This window comes from Etheostoma cragini, chromosome 4 (assembly GCF_013103735.1).
Source record: "Etheostoma cragini isolate CJK2018 chromosome 4, CSU_Ecrag_1.0, whole genome shotgun sequence".
NCBI classification, from domain to species: Eukaryota; Metazoa; Chordata; class Actinopteri; order Perciformes; family Percidae; genus Etheostoma; species Etheostoma cragini.
In genome coordinates, this window is record NC_048410.1 from 11724659 (window position 1) to 11742951 (window position 18293).

The following is an 18293-nucleotide window of genomic DNA, read 5'->3' on the forward strand; positions in this document are numbered from 1 at the left end:
TATGCACCTAGGTCTGTGTGTGTGTATGTGTATATATATATACATAATACACACTACATTGCTTTTTAGGTTCAGAGACATCTGTGTACTGTTATTGCCAAAGATGCAGGCCAACAAAGATGTCTACTCCCCTGGCAGTGAAATTCCCACCTAAAATAACTCCCACCATTTACATGAAAGATGAAAGCAGGGGAATTTTGTGGGGGATTGTTGGAAGGTGCCATTTTGCAAGTCAGCCAAACACCTACTACCTGCTGTGTGAATTACAAGGTTCCAGTGAGGTGACACTATTTAGACTAAGAACTAAAAGTTAGCAACAAGAATAAGTTGCTGTGAAGACTTACATTATTCTCGTCTTGGGTTCTCACTTCCTTCAGAACTCTCCTGGTCCTTGGACTCGCCATGTTAACCCACACTGAAAGAGAATGCCAGAATTGAAGTCCAAATGTAGTTGTCAAAACTGAAAAAATGTGTTAAAATCAGTTCAAAAGAGACAAATACTCCTGGGAAATAAACATTAAACACTCAGTGAGCCCAACTCTTTGTTGGGCAAGCTATAATAGCCTATAATTAATTAAAATCGTAAATCACACATTCCTATTGCTAGGGGTCGCAGCCCATCCCACATCATTTTTCAGCAGCACATGTGTCGCATGCTGGAAGATTTGAGTTAACTGTTAAGCAAACATGGAGCGAGCCAAAGAGTCGGCTGTGTGGAGACATTTCACACTTGCCACGCCAACTAGTTTGTCGGCTGTTTGCAATGTCTGCAAAGTAAATGTTTCAAGATTATTTAATGATTAATATATCCTTTATTAGTTCCACAAGGGGAAATTATAAATTTACACTGTTATTACACACAGGCCTGAATTACACAGTTAAACAGTTACAAAAATGAAAACACATAAATAAACATTACAGTGCAGAATAAGAAATTCAACATTAAAGAAATGAACAACCATTTAAAGAAAGGCAACATCACAAAGAAAGGTCTGCAGCCTTGATTTAAAAGAACAGAGTTGCAGTGGATCTGCAGTTTTCTGGGAGTTTGTTCCAGATATGTGGAGCATAGAAACTGAACGCTGCTTCCCCTGTTTAGTTCTGACTCTGTGGACAGAAAGCAGACCTGTCCCAGATGACCTGAGAGGTCAGGGTGGTTCGTAGTGTAGTAGAAGATCAGAAATGTATTGTAATGTAATGCCCTAAACCGTTTAGTGATTTGTAAAGTAGCAAACATAGACAGAAAAAGTGCAGGAAAACCTTCCCAGAATGACATAGGAAGTCAGCTAAATATTCCTCAGACTGCTAGCTTTTTAAACGTGTCATTATAAACATATCCAACTTTTGAAGGCCACAGATAATTGTTTACTGATCTAGATATTATGAAGGATAAGCAATTATGCAAACCTTCAAACTTCTTATTGTGAAGAGGGCTGCAATTAATAATTCTTTGAATTATCAATTCATCTTTGGATTATATTTTTAATAACTTAATTATTAGTTTGGTCTACCAAATCTGTCTAATGATAGTAAAGTCTGATTTTAATTGTTTCTGAAATACTTGTGCTCTTATTCTTTAATTCAAGATTCATAGAAATTTCATGTAATGATCCTATCCACCACAAGAAGGTTATTGTTGCCCATGACACTGTGTTACTACAGCAATTCAGCAGCAGGTTGTACAGACTTCTAACCAGAATGCAGTAAGCAGTGATCACCAATGATTGATATGCTAAAACAGAAGTGAGTGTGATATGGGTAGACAGCTAGAATCATAGCTGTAATTCCTACACAGTCTGGTGATATTTTATGTTGTTGTTTTTTTGTCAACAAAGCTAAAATCTACAGTGCCCAGCTCTATTAGGAAGGGATTTAAGGAAGCCTTTTTTTTGAAGAAATTATATATCTGTTTTAAATATTTACATATTTGGTAAGAATGAATGGGCCTGGAATCCACAGAGAACAAGAAAGTCAGAAACCTTTATAAGAAGGCATGGGTGATATTGGTCTTTCCATGTGAATTGATGACAATAAAAATATTTTAAAAAACACCAGCTTTATCATGAACTGCTAGTTATGTTATAACTGAAAATGATTCAGTCTATAAAATGTGTAAAACTTCCCCCCACAATTTTGCAGAGCTCAATGTGACATGTGACAAAATCTATTTAGTTTGACGAGCTTTCCAAAATCCAAATGTATTATATTAACAATAATATAATGGTCGCCTGATTTATTTACCATCCAATTATTACAGCAGTAGTTTAAAGATACTGATGTTATTCTCCAAATACCTCAGACACAGGCAGTACAATACACAGTACTACTTCTGTGTTAGAGGATTTGAACTGCCTGGCAGGTGTGATGTTATCACAGAGTAGTGGGGCTTTTACTGAGAGCACTGCTCTCGTTTTGAGTAACGCACGGATCCCATTTACAGCTAGCTAGATAGTTAGCTAGCGTTAGTTACAAATTCACACCTGGAAGCTGTCCAGTACCTTTTGGGCCACCATTAACCCAAATACAAATATTCATAATTAACCCTACCAACGATAATTATACAACTAGTAGTAGGAAGTGTCCATGAAGACATGATGACTTCTGTCTCTTAAGGACATTTATTCACGACATGTTGAAACCAAAGCTTGAAACTATTAGCTAGCCAGCGTTAAGGTGCAGTCGTGTCAAACCAACAATGCAAGTGTCACTCATCGTGTTAGGTGTATATTTAAAAACATGCGTCTACAATTTTATGACGTTGCGGTGTCTTACTTCAGATAATCATTTATTACCACAAGGACATCACACCAAAATGTTAAAATTTGAGTGAATTGATGTGGTAACTAACGACAATGCTAACGTTAGCTAAGGACCGAGCTATCTGATCCGTTACCTGTCTGTGATTGATGAACAACGACGACGCTGTTTTCAGAGGGTCTGCTGGCTCCGCCGATAACTCTACGAACGCTTTTCTTCTGTGGCGGAGGCACAGCAAATATTATATTGTCACAGACTGTGTCAGGCCAACAGAAGTACACCGTTTAAGACAGGCGGCTAATGTTAAGCACCGGTTGTCATGTTCCTGTTTGCATACGTTGGCAGTGCAGTGCATCATGGGAGTCCGTCTATCTCTTCGTTGTTTTCATTGGCTGTATTTTTCTTCTCTCTGCTGCCCTCACTGCTTCGGAGTATAAACATGCAAGTGAACATGACTGTGCTTCTACATAGAGGTAGCTAAATTGCAAATGTTTAGCTATCGCCTCTCAATGTCAACTCTGTATTTCTCTACGCAGACATTTGCTTCTCTTTTTTTAAATTGAGATGTCTTTTTCCAACTAGGCTACTCCAAATAGACTTTTTGTGCATGCAGCAGACATTTTTATAATAGAATAAGCAGAAATACGATGGCTCTGTTCTATTGATGCGTCTCAGTAAGCCGTGACAGTGAGTCAGCATAGACAATAATTGTATTTAGGCCAACTATCCCGCCCCAAAGTAACAATGACGTCGATGGCCCACTATCATGGTGTTTTATTATCATTTGAGCAATGCAATACACAGTAATAATAATGTAGACATTGTAAATTAGATTAACATTAGACAACTCAAGGTAGTTGTGAATTAAACTGAAATTCAACTACTGCTGGCACAGCATTTACTGTCAGAATGCAGCCTCCATTTTGTTAATGTGTCAAACTAACTCAAGAAGTCTTTGTTTAACAGAACCCTTATTCATATTTATTAGCCCTAGATCATGCTCTGGAAATCTACCTTGGGAGAGGAAGAGGTAGAGGTTTTAACAGGAATGTGATGTTTGACATGAAGGGAAGAGAGAAGGTAATCTGAAGGATTAAAGTACAGTCTGCACTCAAGGTGCTGCAGAGTAAGCCATGTGTTTAGTGGGGCTATGCTCCTTAACCTGCCATAAACTCCTCTCATCTGATAAAGTAGAAGTATAAAAGGAATGGTGCTGCAGCTGGGTGAGCAAATGTAAGCAGTGCATCATTATGAATGTGTCTACAAGTTTAAAGGTGCGCCTGCCGGCACTTGTGCTAGTGTTGGAGGTTGTCATGATGGTTCTTTATGCTGTTTTTGTCACTTATGATGACAATACCAATGCTAAGCTGCAAAACAATAAGACCAACCCGATGGAGAACTCCATGTATGCAGACTATCCCTTCTTTGCCGACGTGCAGGTGATGATCTTCATAGGCTTCGGCTGCCTGCTGGCCTTTTTCAGATTTTACGGTTTCAGTGGAATGGTCTTCAACTTTCTTACGGCTACATTTGCGATCCAGTGGGCAATCCTGATGCAAGGTTTCTTCCAGTTTTACTATGATGGTAAAATTCACCTGGGAGTGATCAACCTTCTGAATGCAGAGTTTGCCTGTGCTGTGGTGCTCATCTCTTTCGGAGCTGTGCTTGGGAAGACCAGTCCCGTTCAGCTCCTGGTCATGGCACTGCTGGAGATCTCTGTCTTTTCAGTGACAGAGTGGGCTGTATTGAAATACATTAGAATCAATGATGCAGGTGGCACGATTCTTATTCACCTGTTTGCTTGCTATTTTGGTCTAGGGGTGACGTTTGTGCTCTATCGCCCAAGCCTAAATGAGGGACATTCTAAAGAAATTACTAGCTATCATTCTGACATTCTCTCTGTAATGGGAACCTTGTTCCTCTGGGTGTTTTGGCCTTCATTTAACTCTGCTCTGACCTTTAAGGGTGACGATCAACACAGAGCAATACTTCACACTTTTATAGGTCTCAGCTCATCCACTATCACCGCATTTGCACTCTCTGCATTGTTCAATAAGAGAGGCAAGCTCACAATGGCTGATATTCAGAACGTGACTCTGGCAGGTGGTGTGACAGTCGGGGCTTCTGTGGACATGATGATTTCCCCTGTAGCTGCATACGCCCTGGGCATCATGGGCTGCATTGCTTGTTTCTTTGGATACAAGTACCTGACCCCATTTTTGGCCCGACGCATGAGGATCCAAGACCAATGTGGTATTCACAACCTCCACGGGCTTACTGGCCTCATATCATCTGCTGCAGGGATCTGTGCCATCCTCCTAGCCACTGAAGAAACCTACGGGCCCAGCATGTACCAGATATTTTCCCATCGTGCTCCACCTGAGGGAGATCCAAAGCTCCTGGAACTGCAGAGGCTGATTCCTGGGCTGAAGCCAGGCTTAGGTCGTACTGCGCAGGAACAAGCTCTCTTCCAGGTGGCAGCTATCTTCTCCACTATTGCAGCATCTGCAATTGGTGGGCTGCTCACTGGTTTGGTCATGAAGCTGCCTTTCATGGCATCCCCATCTAACCAGGACTGCTTTGATGATGAGCTTTTCTTTGACATGCCCTCTGACTTTGACAGTTTAGAAGTGATTAAGACCCCCATAAACGATGATGAAAAGATCCAAATGAGCTCGATGAACACCAACGTCGACACACTGAGGCAGTCATTATAAGTCATTCCATGTTTAAATTGTCAACTCACCTGTTTGCAAGTGTTATGTGTGATTGATAAATATTCCTGTTGGAGAGATGACATACAGTAAATAGGTTTTTTAAACATTAGCCATTCACCAAAAGCTAAAGGTTTGCATGCAAAATGGCAAAATGGCAAAAGGGCAAGTAAAAGTGTAACATTTGATCATATTATCAGCACGATAGATGAGTAATGTAATTGCATATTAAACCTGTCCAAAAAATGTGAGATCAATACTCAGAAGTCCATGAAGGTTGTTTGAAAGGGGAAAGTTTAAGAAAAGAAAAAATATTTTCCTTTTGTTGAAATATATACAGTATATATCGGTCGTTACTTTTATTTTTAGTGATTATATGCTAAAATCAAATAAATATTTCATTTATTCATAGGCAGATACTTAAAATATTCTTATAATAAATCATAATAAACTTTTTTTACTAACAAACACCACAATGTTTTTGTACGGCAGGTGACAACCTCTGTGATATTTTCAAAGTTTTTTTCACCAAACATTTTTGTTCAACAATCATTCAAGTCATACCTCATACACATACATTGCCAAATAGGTATATTTAAATATGTTTATGTAAAATATAACCTAATTGATTCAAAAGCTATCACTACCCGGCCCAAATAATAAAGTATGTCCTGCACATGCTAGAGTGTAGAACATCAAGCATCTGAAATAACATTATCTCACTAACCTATAAATAACTGCTTAATTTCAAAGCTCCTGCTTACTTTTCTGGAGGTAAAGACAGAGTAAACCTTTTTGAATTTAATTACCCAATTAGAAAGTTGCTTGATTTACACTGTAAGCACTTGTATTTTGTCTACTGCTTTGTTTGTCTGCATTCGGCAATTTTAGCTAAAATAATTGGTGTGTTTGAGTCAATAATTTCTTTTCCTAAAAAATAAAAAATAGTGTATACCAAATAACAGGTAATGTTTTGTCCAGCTAGGGTTGTGATTGTCTATATTAAAGTGCATGCCTATAGTTCCAAAGGTCGAAGAACTTTCTCCATCAACACGGACAACTGATAACATCAACAAAGTGCTTTATCTAATCAGCAAATCACCTAAGTTCTAGTCAGTGTCTGTGTAAATTGCATTATATATAAAGTTTATAACTCACACAGTGCTGATTTATACTTTGGTGTTGATTTGATATTTCTCCTCATGGAAAATTCTTCCACTGGAAATTGTGTGTCACTGAATAACAAAGATGATGAAAACATTTGGGGTTTTAAATAAGCAAACAAACCACCTTGGTTGTTGCCCACAAATATTTCAGTTCAGATGTAGATTGATGGTGTCAATTTACTTATCACTTTATCTGCATCACTCTAACATTTCTACTGTTCAACAACTGTATTTTAAACATTTTCAAATGTGCTACACATGAAACTAAATAAAGCAAGCTAAATCGGTTCATCTTCGACCAGCAGTGGCTTGACCTAAACGCTAACATCAGCATGCCAAGATTGCTTATTATGTCAATGCTAAAAGGCTGATGTTTAGCTAGTAATGTATGTTCACTGTCTCAGTTCAGCGTGTTAGCATGCTAACAGTTTTTCCTCAGCACTCACACAAAGTACAGCTGAGACTAATGGGAATGTTCATCTGCGATTTGACATTTTAATGTGCCCTTCCAATCTGAGTTCCCGCGTGCTGTTGGAGGATGAAGGTACATCCGTGCTTTAACTGGCCATTAATCCTTATAAAAGTTGAACATCTTCCACATTGATTATTGCTTCCTTAACTGCCATCATAAAAATGGTTAGGTGATATGAAATACAAAGTACAGACCAAAACAACCTTCCTCTTCAGAAGCCTAACACGTATAACTTGAAGATACACTCTGAGACCATTTTCTTAATCCTGCTGACAGACAAGCCATCAAACGGATAAGCCATGCCAAAACAATAACCTCCTTGGCAGAGGTAATAATACTTTTTGATCTTATGGGTTGAAGCAACAAGTGAGTTGTAAAGGTTCAAGGTGAAAATGTACGACCTCTTCCACTATGTAAAGCGTACCTGCTTTTTTGTGTATGTCACAATGACATTTTACAGAACTAACTACTGAAACACTGAAGAAGAAAAAAAAAAACTTTAAAGACTTACTTTAAACAAAGTTTACTTTTTGGCATTCCGTTTTATGTAGAGTTGTCTATTGCATTGTCCAATTTCGGTCAGGTCAGATCTGACAGTTTTAAACAGTATCCTATGAAAAAGTAAATTTAACCTCAGGAAAAATTACAGCAAGGAGATGGAGCTGGCAGTTACAGTATAAGTGACGTTATCAGTAGAAAATTAGAGGGTCAGCAATTTTTGACTGTTGTCAGATATTGATCAATTGGTATGTGAGTCACGTATTTTAACAGTCCCCCCTACCCTCTAAATTATGTTTTTCTCATTGTTGGGTTTTTGAGATTCACTGTGTAGAGTGACTTTTGCACCGATATCTAATTAAGGAAGAAAGATTCTCTGTGCCCATACAAGGCTCGTCACAACTGATTTGTGATAGAAAACTTGGCACTTGAAACTATTTTTGCTGGGAAAAACATGTAAACATGTAAAAAACTAATTATATTTCAAAGCACAGGATTTTTTTGTCATCAAAAATGTAAGTTTAATCATCCATGGGTACCATTTCAGTAAAGATCACACAACTAATTAATCTCATTGTGATTTAGTATAGAACCAACAGTTTAAAAATAACAATCTTACAAAAACACCTGCAAAAAATGTAGCCTACTGAACTTTCTCTAGTAAAACAATTGAGTTTGTATGCATGAGCGGTATGATATGCACCACCTGGAGAAACAGAAAGGGTTGTCCTTGTTGAAATAACGTCACACAACAAACAGTGCCATCCTGTGGTGGCAGGTCAAGCTGCACAAAGACTATTTATGGCATCTCAGAGATGGTTGGCGTAGCCCTCTCCACTGTCTGCAGTGTCAATGGTTTTGGTGCGCTGGTTTTGCACAGAAGCATACAGATCAGACAGGGTGGAGACAGCATCTGCGTCACCTTCGTCTTCCTTCTCTGACTCCGGCTGCTCCTCTAAATGAACTACATCTGAGTACTGTATCTGTGGAGAGCTGCGGCCAGACTGCGGCCTGGGAGTCTTCAAGGTCAGGTTGGCATAGCAGTCCTGAGTTTTGGACTGAAAGGAGAAACGAAATACAATAATGTAATGTCGTCACACAACATTATATGTACAGGACAGGTTTATAGATGTAGTGACACTTTTAGTAAAGTTATCCAGCATGATCCAAAACAAGCCTGTCCTGTCCTTACAAAGGCATTCTGCACCAAATGTTCAACAATCTTTGAAAAGAAGCTTAAGGACTATACCTGTGAGTTAGAATTGACTCTATTTTGATCCCTCAACAATGAAGACTGTTGAGGATCAGCTCCTGTGAACAAAGTCATGCCTGTGGAAAAAAACATCACACTGTAAACAGACCCAGACAAAGGCATTGAAAGAGACACAGGTGTACAGTACACTTACTTGTCTGCATGTAGCTTATATTTCCATAAATAGGATTGTCTTCCATCTGCCTTGGGCTCCGCCTTTTATGGGACAAACAAAGAGGAAATATCATTTTTGAATTGTCAGTTGGCAATCACTTCTGAAAGGTCGGTAGAGGACATTAGTTTGCTTTTGCCTTCAAACATTAAAAATAAAAAGGCTACATACCTTTGTCTTGTCCATGGTATACATATCCATGTTCCTGTTGCAGTGTAAATAATTGTAAACTCACCATCACAAACAGAAAATTAATTTGTAATTCACTGGATTTTTCACAAGCAAATAACATAATTACCTGAGCGCCATTTTGATATGCAGCAAAAAATATTCCAAGATAGTGAGAGGACCAGCATTGTGCTGATAACAACTAATAGCACATTTAGATGAAAATGCACACAAAAAAAGTTCCAACCTGGAGACAAAAAGAAAAAGAACTATGTTTATTTTGGATCATTTAAAATAATTGAATAACCCAACTTGTTTTTTAAAAAGATATTCTTTCAGTAATAACTTGTGTTGGATTTGTTTTTTCCACCAAAAGCTTCAGCTACTTAGTTAAAATATAAAAATGATATTGACTCCTACCGCATGCAACTATCCAGAATCTATGAATATCCAAATATTTTCATTTAACTTTAAACATAAGGTGCCCACTCTGGAGGCTTTATGTTTCCATATTACCATTTGTATTCAGTTGTGTGAGGAAACAACTAGAGAAAACCTTTGCCAAAATGAAGACAACATGAAAACTTCACACACAAAAACCCCACCTGCAGAATGAAGTGACACTGAATTTAAAAGAAAGTCTATTTATAGAGCACATTTCATACACAAAGGCGGTTGAAAATGCATAATGATAATGAACAAAGGACATTGATACAGCATAAAAAAAATCAAACAAAACATCTAGACAATCCTGTAAAGTTAAGAAGCCTGAGAGAGAGCATAGGGTTGGATTGAATGCAGCTTTCTGTCCAACAGAAGATGTGGTTTTCACTGAGATGCTTGCACATAACAGATTGCACAGTGCAGTAGGTTTCTGTTGCAATAATTCATCAGCAAAAAAACAAAAAAGCTCTCCAACACCTTGTTGGTATGTACTGTAGAGACTACTTTTACATTACACTGAACCTATGTTTTGCTTAAATTAAGTAAAATAGCCAAGCAACATACTAGTTTTTGTCTTAACCAGACATTAGATGGAAAAATGCTTTTCAAAATCCTATTTCTGTTCCACTCGGTGTTCTTCTTTTTGGCTGATTTTATTACCAGTCTCTCTGAACCATGTTGTCATACTGTCCAAACACAATAAGATAAGAGAAGATGGACTTCCCTTTATTGATCCATCGGTGAAAATCACTTGTTAGTCCAGGTGAGAAAAAAAGAGGAGTTGATGAAAATCTTTATAGACTTTTCAGCAAAGCTACTCAAAGGCACTGCCAATGTTGTTTTTGAGGGTACTTTTTTTATTTACACTAAATATTCTTCTAAGGAGACAATACGTGATATATTGTGTGTGTGTGTGTGTGTATATATATATATATATATATATATATATATATATATATATATATATATATATGTATATAAATATATATATATGCAGTATATCTCCTGCTCGTTTATTAAATAAGGTTTATACATATCCTTAATTTAATACACATAATTACAATATACAGCATATCATATTATAATGTACATAATATTATATAAATGTTGTTCCCATTGTTGTGGTGTGATGCACAATGTAAAACACATTCTTTGCATGATGTTGCATGTTGTCGCCGTTGGGCAAAGCAGCACCGACCTAATTAACTCTCTGAGCGATACTTAAGCATGACTCTGACTGTTTCACTGGCTGCCTTCATTAAGTTGCAGTTTCATCAGAGAGTTTCTGAAAGGAATAAGTAGATCACATTGTTAAAGGAAAATATACTAATCTCCTGGCAATAGACTCACCTCTTCAAAAAGAATATGGAATGAAACCTCTCTATACCATATTACCTAACTAGTTGCCGTAGGAACCACCAGCTTAAACTTTTCAACTGCTATATGACGTGCATATGTTTTAAATGCCCTTTCAATCTCACATCAACCCTTACATTAAGAATGATCATGTTAATGTCTCACATTTAGATGACATTTATGATTTCAATCAAGACTTACCATCTTGTTGTGTCCCATTGCAACTCTTATCGGTGTCCATGAAGCTTTAACCTAACAAATGTATCTCACTGTCTGTCTCAATGCTGTAAATGTGATAAACAAGGCTACAGCACCTGTTGCTTGTTAATCCTCACACGCTGTAATACTACACAGAGAAGTAGACTGATTTTTTTTTTTTTTTTTAAAGGATTCGTTACAGGATGTGTGCTTTTGCAGAAAACCACAAACACTTTTTATACTGAGAAAATCATCAAGGCATCACATAGTGAGAATGTGAACTTCTTTTTGACAACATTAAGGAATAGTATAGTTTAAACAACCAAATTTAAAATATACTATTCCTTAATATTCTGATTATTCCTTTCATTTTGTAATGTTTCTACATTATTTTGAAGAAAAGCAAAGGTTAAGGGGTAAACTCTCCTTCAACCCTCAACATTCAAGGAAAGACAGCCATATGTCAAATATAAAAAACACTTTAAACCAGCTAAAATCAATTATGTATGCATTTACACACCTGTAAAGTCAGCAGTGAGCTGCTAGGACAAAAATATACTTGACAATGACTGACACTAACCAGTAAGTGTGAAGAAAGATTCCATTATAAGTGTAACGCCTTCACCTACAGGAGCAAGATCATGTTGGATTGTTTAACTTTTACCATGAGGACCTCATCAAATGGAAGCAAACCTCTCTCTGTAGCTGAACCTGCTAAACCTGGGCTGCAGCTGGCACACGCTGTATATTAGTTACTAGATCCTAGTGATCTGATAATAAAGCTTAATAACCTTATATTGTGCATTGCCTGATGCAAGGTATTTTTTTAAACTGCATTTATTTTTACATAAATGCTATAGTAATAAGTCCTGTATCCAACAATTTTGAAAGTAAAAGTATGGAAGTACCTAATATCAGCAAAATGCAAGCGCTATATTAGCAGTAGGACTAACAAGCTTCATGCAGAAGGGTAAACCCTGAGTGAGTAAACGATAAATCTCATTATCTGATGAAATAACATGTAAAGCATTACATTTCTGTGGCTGGTCAAGAGAGAGTTAATTAACTACTTTATATAGTCCACTCTTGGGTATGTAAACAATCATAACAACAATCATGTAAAATGACAAAATAAAAATCACAATATTGTTTGAAAGCAAAACAGTAGCCAAAGTTGTCACACGTGTTCTTGTCTCTCGTTGTCGGACCATTGTCCACAGCGCTGTAGTACATTTTCAGATACTAGTAAAACACAACTCGCTGGAGCTTTAACAAAAACACTCGGCCCTCCCAAACCAACCCTCCTCCAGACAGACAGGCGGTTCTATCGTCCTCTTATCCCGCCCACTGCTCTGCTGCAGTCCTCTCCTCTCCTGAACGCTGATGTGTTACTAACTTCAGCCTCCAACTCTGCCAAAATGTTCAATTTCGGATCAAAATTGCTGGTGCTCTTACTCCTGGCCTTCCCCTGTGGATTAATATCCATCGGTAAGACATTTTTTTCTTTGAAGCAGACGGTTTATCTCGTCGCTTCACTTCGGCAACAAGTTATTAGACAGCCTCGCAGATTGACGTGGCATAGTCACGTAGCTATTCAGCAGCTTTAAGCCACCGCTTTCTAAACGCCAACGTAAACACGTATTATCCATACGTTTATTCATAGCAATAAGGGGTAGCTCGTCTCTTTCACTCTGAAAATAATCGTCTTCTGTAACCAACCGCTGCCGTCAAAGCGTAGGAAAATAATGTCGGCCATTAAATGTAAAGTTAAATTTGACTTTGTGAGCTTTAGAGGGGATTTTAGACAATGTGTAAAAAACGTTGTGGATGCAGTAGTTCACGGCTCGTGCTGGGACACGTCACCATAGATAAGATGGTAACTTGTGTTTGTTGGTGTCTCTTAAACTTTTCCACGCTGACTTGCATTAAAGTGGGGACTTGGATTTTTCTGCTTCTGTTCATTTTACACTTGCAACAAAGTTTGTCTGCAGACCTGGAAATAGTCTACCTGTCAATAATGAAAAAGTGTAAACATTTACAATGTGAAAAAATTGGACTTCATTCTTTCATTCAGTTTATATTTGAATTATTGTGAACGCTATTGGTCAATCCAGCGTTAAAACATTTCATTAATTGATTGATTTTGGGGTAAAAAGGGCCGCAGGTCCGACACGAGCCCTGGACTCAGCCTACATGGGGCGCACGCGCTTACTTGGTGAGCTAGAGGTCGCCCCAATATTGTAGTTCTACCACAAACAAAAGATAATACATTTACACTTTTTCAGAAGAGCAAATCCTAATGTTTTCACACTTTTTCCACAGCTACACTGATCATTGTCCACAAAAAAAACTGTTCAACACAAACATTGTTTATCAAATACCTTGATGTAGCCATACAGTGATGCATGGCAGTGATGCTTTATGACTGTTGGCATTTGTTCAAGATAAACAAACATAAAAGTTCTGTAAAAGAAATACTATCAATACAGGCGTTCATTGTCCATTTTGCTTACTAAAAACTGTCAAAAGATTACTAGCTGAGAAAAATCCACCAGCCAAAACAGTTTGTAACAACACAAGGAAGATGCACTTCATTAGTAATAATGTATTAACATGTTGTAAGATGGGACAATAATCGAAATCCTGGACAGCAATCATTATTTAAATTATTTCCTCTAATGGAGAAATCTATGTTTGTGTATTTTGCCCCGTTTAGGCCAGGTCTCCGCGGACTCCCACTCTGCTGAGGACATTGCTGAGGATCCAGATGCTGCAGTAGATGAGGAGGAAGATGATGAAGAGGTGCTCGTTGAAGAAGATCAAATACAACCATCGGTATGTTTAAGTCATACGCAGTATAGCAATTTCCATAGATGTACATGCAGATGATTAAGTAACATTGTCATGCGTTGGTCCTCCTCAGGAAGGAGACGAAGAAGACTCTGATGAAGCAGCTGATAAACTGTTAACATCTCACCCTGATGCCGACACAACCATTCTCTTCATGACAGGAGAAGGTTGGTTCAGGTCCTGTTATCTTTCAGTCGGTTAGCTTTTACAGTGTTTACACTAAGTGAATGCATCATCCCAGACTGTTTCGTTTTATGGGACAACATAGCAGGCAATCCTGCAACTTTTTGAATCCATTTTATAATTCATACTTTATATATATTGATGATTCTTTTATTATATTCATGACTTATTTGTATTCGTAATACATTTAGAGTTCCCTGCCAATGAAATTGTGAGGTTCCTGGTGGGTTTCACCAACAAGGGAAGTCAGGATTTCACCGTTCAGTCGTTGGAGGCCTCCTTCCGTTACCCCCAAGACTTCCAGTTCTACATTCAGAATGTAAGTTTAATCTTTAACTAAAAACTGATTTTAATTTTTTTATTTTAAAATACCGGCAAACATTTGCTGCACATTTTGACTCAGTGTGGAGTTTGATACAGAATCATCTCAAGAATGCAATCACTTGTTGATTTGATTTTTTTAATTTGAGATGATCAAAAAGTACTCAATTCAATATTCAATATGTGTCTCAGAGTCTTTGGCGTGTGGTTGTATAAGAGTATGGTAAAATAGAATTCTCAATCATATTAATGTTTATAAATTACTCATGTTAAAAAACAACAACAGTTACAATTGAACATAATGCTCTTTAAATTTAGATTCTGATGCCACCGCATGGATTTCTAGCATCTACTATCAAGTAGAAGACAAGCATAAACAAAACATGCATGTCTCGGGCGCCCGGTTGGTAGAGTGGGCGCCCATATATAGAGGTTTACTTGTCGACGCAGTGGGCCCAGGTTTGACTCTGACCTGTGGCCCTTTGCTGCATGTCATTCCCCAGCCCTCCCCCTTTCATTCCATCTACTGTCCTGTCAATAAGGGCCTAAAAATGCCCAAAAAAGGGTCGGCCTCTAGCTCACCCAGTAAGAGTGTTGGCCCCGTGTAGGCTGAGTCCTGCAGTGGTCCAGGTTAGAGTCTGACCTGCGGCTCTTTGCTGCATGTCATCCCCCATCTCTCCCCTTTCCTGTCTGTCCACTATTACTAGCTAAGAAAGGGAAAAGCCCCCAAAAAATAATCTTTCAAAAAAAAAAATGTGTCTATGTACTGTAGCTACTGTGTCCTTGTATGTTTGTGTGGCTAAAAAGGATCTTTTTTAATGATGTACATTGTATCTTTTGATTAGTTCACAGCGTTGCCTCTGAGCACTGTAGTGCAGCCTCAGTCTCAGGCCTCCTTTGAGTACTCCTTTATCCCAGCTCAGCCCATGGCAGGTCGTCCTTTTGGTCTTGTCATCCTCCTCAACTATCTTGACACTGAGGTAAAAAGTTTTTTCACTATTTATTTATTCATTTATTTATTCATTTATTTAAAAAAGGTTGGGTTGTGGTGCTAGAGAAAAGATTAAGTGTGATGATTTTTGAAAATGACAAGATGCTCTGCAGGAAGCCCATCCTGCATTTCCAAGCCCATCTCAACTTCTGATGATTCATGAAAATGAATACCTGAAGAAGCCATTGTCAACAGAGCAGTCTGTCTTTATATTCCTGTATATATTCCTTTATATTTTTGTATAATGGGGATGGCTGGTGGCTCCTTATTGTTATTATTTTTGATTTTGAGCTTTGACTGTTGTTTCCAAGTTATTGACATTGACATTCACATTTTTAAAGCGCAGCCTTAAAATACCTTTTAAGAAAGTTCTTGTTTCAAAGTACTTGTTTACATAGAGTATTCTCTTATCAGTTTTTTTTTTAATTTTTCTTAAGGGCAAAGTTTTCCAGACTGCCATTTACAACCAGACTGTCACCATCATTGAGCTTGAAGAGGGACTGGACGGGGAAACGTAAGGCTTTCTTTTACTATGTCCTATAAAAACATACATGCATCATTTGTACTTGTTAATAAAAATGTAGATAAAGTTGTTCTTTCATATTAGTTCACTGAAATAACACACAACAAACAAAAAACAAGAAGGAGGACCAAAATAACTGAATAAGAAAAGGCAGTAGGTGGCCATTTCAAACCAATTTCCGCATCTCAGTTTGCTGTAAATAATGTGTAAATGTAATTGTCTTGCCCCCTATTACTTATTTGAAATGTTTCTGTAGGCTACATAGAGCAGACTTCACAATACCAGCCTTCCCAGACTATTGCAGCACAATAGCCTGTAAAAGGAGGTGGGAAAATGTCACTAAAAGACTAGTTGTCAGAATTGGGCTGCTGATGCAAGATGCAGAATGTGTCATCAGCAAATTGCATCCTAAAATCTAAAAACAAATCAGAAAAGGTGGCAAGAATGTCAGTTTTGTGCATAATTTGGCCAATTTCGTCAGACTGGTCTTTTTGTTAAAAAGGTGCAGTTACAGATGAGGGAATTTCTATGCTTAAATGTAGCTATTTTTGATGACTTGTTTGTGCTCCACTTTAATTTGCATACATTATTTAGTTTAAACTGCAGTATATTTAGGAGAGGGTATGGAAATGTTTTCAAACCACCATCTTCAACGAGCTTGGTTGCTTCAATTATTCAAATAGCATTGCAAAAAAGCATTTTATTTAAAATTGTGATTGTTAATGGGAATGCAAGGTTTACATTGCGTCTTCAGTCATCCAGTAGCCATGCATCCGGCATAGAGTATTGGCTACAAAATCACAAAATAACTAACTCTTTTAGGGATTTTGGTTTACCGATTTAAAGAGATCACTTTGTTTTTTACTGTAGAATGTTCATGTACATCTTCCTGGTTGGACTGGTGGCCCTGGTGCTCTTTGGGATGTACCAGGTCCTGGAAACAAGGACGGTATGTGATTTATTGTTGATATGAAGATAAGTATGTTGGATTTTGGGAGATGGGGTGAGTAATTTCCTCTGTTTGCCCATGCAAATGTGTCAAATGTTTTTGTGCATAAAGTCAACTCAAATAGAAAAGAGTGCAAACTAGCAAGTGGCCTCATCCATCCTCTTCCCTTTGAAATCTCCTTAAACAGGGATACATTGATACTAGAGCAGGCATTTGGATACAAAAATTTATAATTAGACAGTTGTTATATTTCGACTTGTGTTTTGCAGAAAAAGAGAATCCCACTAAAAATAGAGAAGGGCACTGGTGGGATGAATGATGTGGACATCAGCTGGATTCCTCAGGAGACTCTCAATGTCATGAGTATGTTCATTTTTATCCCCAACTGTCAAGTAATAACAGACTGAACAGAGAAGTGATTATTTTGCTCATATTACTGTTGCTCTATACATGAAAATGAAGCAACACCAATCTGATCTTTACATCCTGTCTTACAGACAAGGCTTCCCCTAAAGCATCTCCACGGAAACGGACCAATAGGGCAGCTGGAGCAGATCAATAAAACTGTTCTTTTCCATCCATCATCATAATGTCCATCAGGCTTTCAAAGCTCATTTCCTCGCCACAGTAACCAGATTACCCAGCCTGAGCAATGTGTTTTGAGATGTTTTTATGGATCTCAGCCTCTCTTCCTGCTGCTCTGCTGGAACCTCAACCAAAGAGCATCCTGAACTCTACTGGTCTGATCAAAGCAAGACCATTTAGACACTAACAGGACTGAACAACAGTTCATTTTAAAGGGACATTCCTATTTCATCTTTGGAAAAAGATGAATCCCCTCCTCTCCAATGTAAACACCAGTGTGCCTTATCTGTACTGTATCTGTGGTGCCTGCAAAGACTCAAGAAGAAGAGTATATGCAATTGATTAAAGGGTTGCCCACTGGTACCCCTCTGCTTTTAGCATCCACTTACATGTAGTTTATAAAAGTACACATTTTGTATTTCAATGGAGCAATGGCAGCTGCAATTACAACAACCATTAAAACAGTGTTCTCTGGAGGTTTTTGCAGGCTACCCATTTGTTTTCTCACCTTACTTTTGTAATATATGTGTTCATTGGTGGAGCATTCCAAACTCTTTACAAAGTGCCAGTGGTGCAATCTGTCAGATTGCATGCCATTATTTTTGAAAAATTAAATATTTTCAAAAACAATGAACAAAGTGTAGGTTGTCCTGTTAGTTGATCTCCGGGAAAATCGATTTCCTGAATATTATAC

At 37.9% G+C, this 18293-nt stretch overlaps 3 protein-coding genes across 9 annotated transcripts in view; 2 read left to right on the plus strand and 1 right to left on the minus strand.

Annotated features, from left to right (window-relative positions):
* Positions 1–3154, minus strand: part of arfgap1 (ADP-ribosylation factor GTPase activating protein 1) — a 10633-nt gene extending 7479 nt beyond the window's left edge. For all 7 annotated transcript variants that reach the window (XM_034869527.1, XM_034869524.1, XM_034869525.1 and 4 more), the window contains exons 1-2: positions 2894–3154; positions 345–415 (exon numbers count right to left, since the gene is read on the minus strand). In XM_034869527.1, coding sequence (XP_034725418.1) covers positions 345–404 — 60 coding nt within the window. In that variant the 5' untranslated portion in view covers positions 405–415; positions 2894–3154. The remainder of the gene's footprint in view (positions 1–344; positions 416–2893) is intronic.
* Positions 3155–3575: 421 nt separating this feature from the next.
* rh50 (Rh50-like protein) lies at positions 3576–5593 on the plus strand. Its single transcript, XM_034869519.1, has one exon. It carries the CDS (start codon positions 4008–4010, stop codon positions 5472–5474), a length of 1467 nt encoding a protein of 488 aa, XP_034725410.1. The 5' UTR covers positions 3576–4007; the 3' UTR covers positions 5475–5593.
* A 6898-nt stretch (positions 5594–12491) lies between these two features.
* Positions 12492–18240, plus strand: ssr1 (signal sequence receptor, alpha). Its single transcript, XM_034870514.1, has 9 exons — positions 12492–12685; positions 13914–14032; positions 14121–14214; positions 14422–14549; positions 15397–15531; positions 15980–16056; positions 16936–17014; positions 17284–17377; positions 17512–18240. Exons 1-9 carry the CDS (start codon positions 12616–12618, stop codon positions 17574–17576), a joined length of 861 nt encoding a protein of 286 aa, XP_034726405.1. The 5' UTR covers positions 12492–12615; the 3' UTR covers positions 17577–18240.
* The last annotated feature ends 53 nt before the right edge of the window (positions 18241–18293 follow it).

Bases quoted from the DNA above. Each gene is read 5' to 3' on its own strand.
- rh50 (XM_034869519.1), top strand. From the start codon at position 4,008: ATGAATGTGTCTACAAGTTTAAAGGTGCGCCTGCCGGCACTTGTGCTA.
- ssr1 (XM_034870514.1), top strand. From the start codon at position 12,616: ATGTTCAATTTCGGATCAAAATTGCTGGTGCTCTTACTCCTGGCCTTC. The intron at 12,686-13,913 runs GTAAGACATTTT...TGCCCCGTTTAG, and splicing joins CTGTGGATTAATATCCATCG to GCCAGGTCTCCGCGGACTCC. The intron at 16,057-16,935 runs GTAAGGCTTTCT...TTTTTACTGTAG, and splicing joins GAGGGACTGGACGGGGAAAC to AATGTTCATGTACATCTTCC.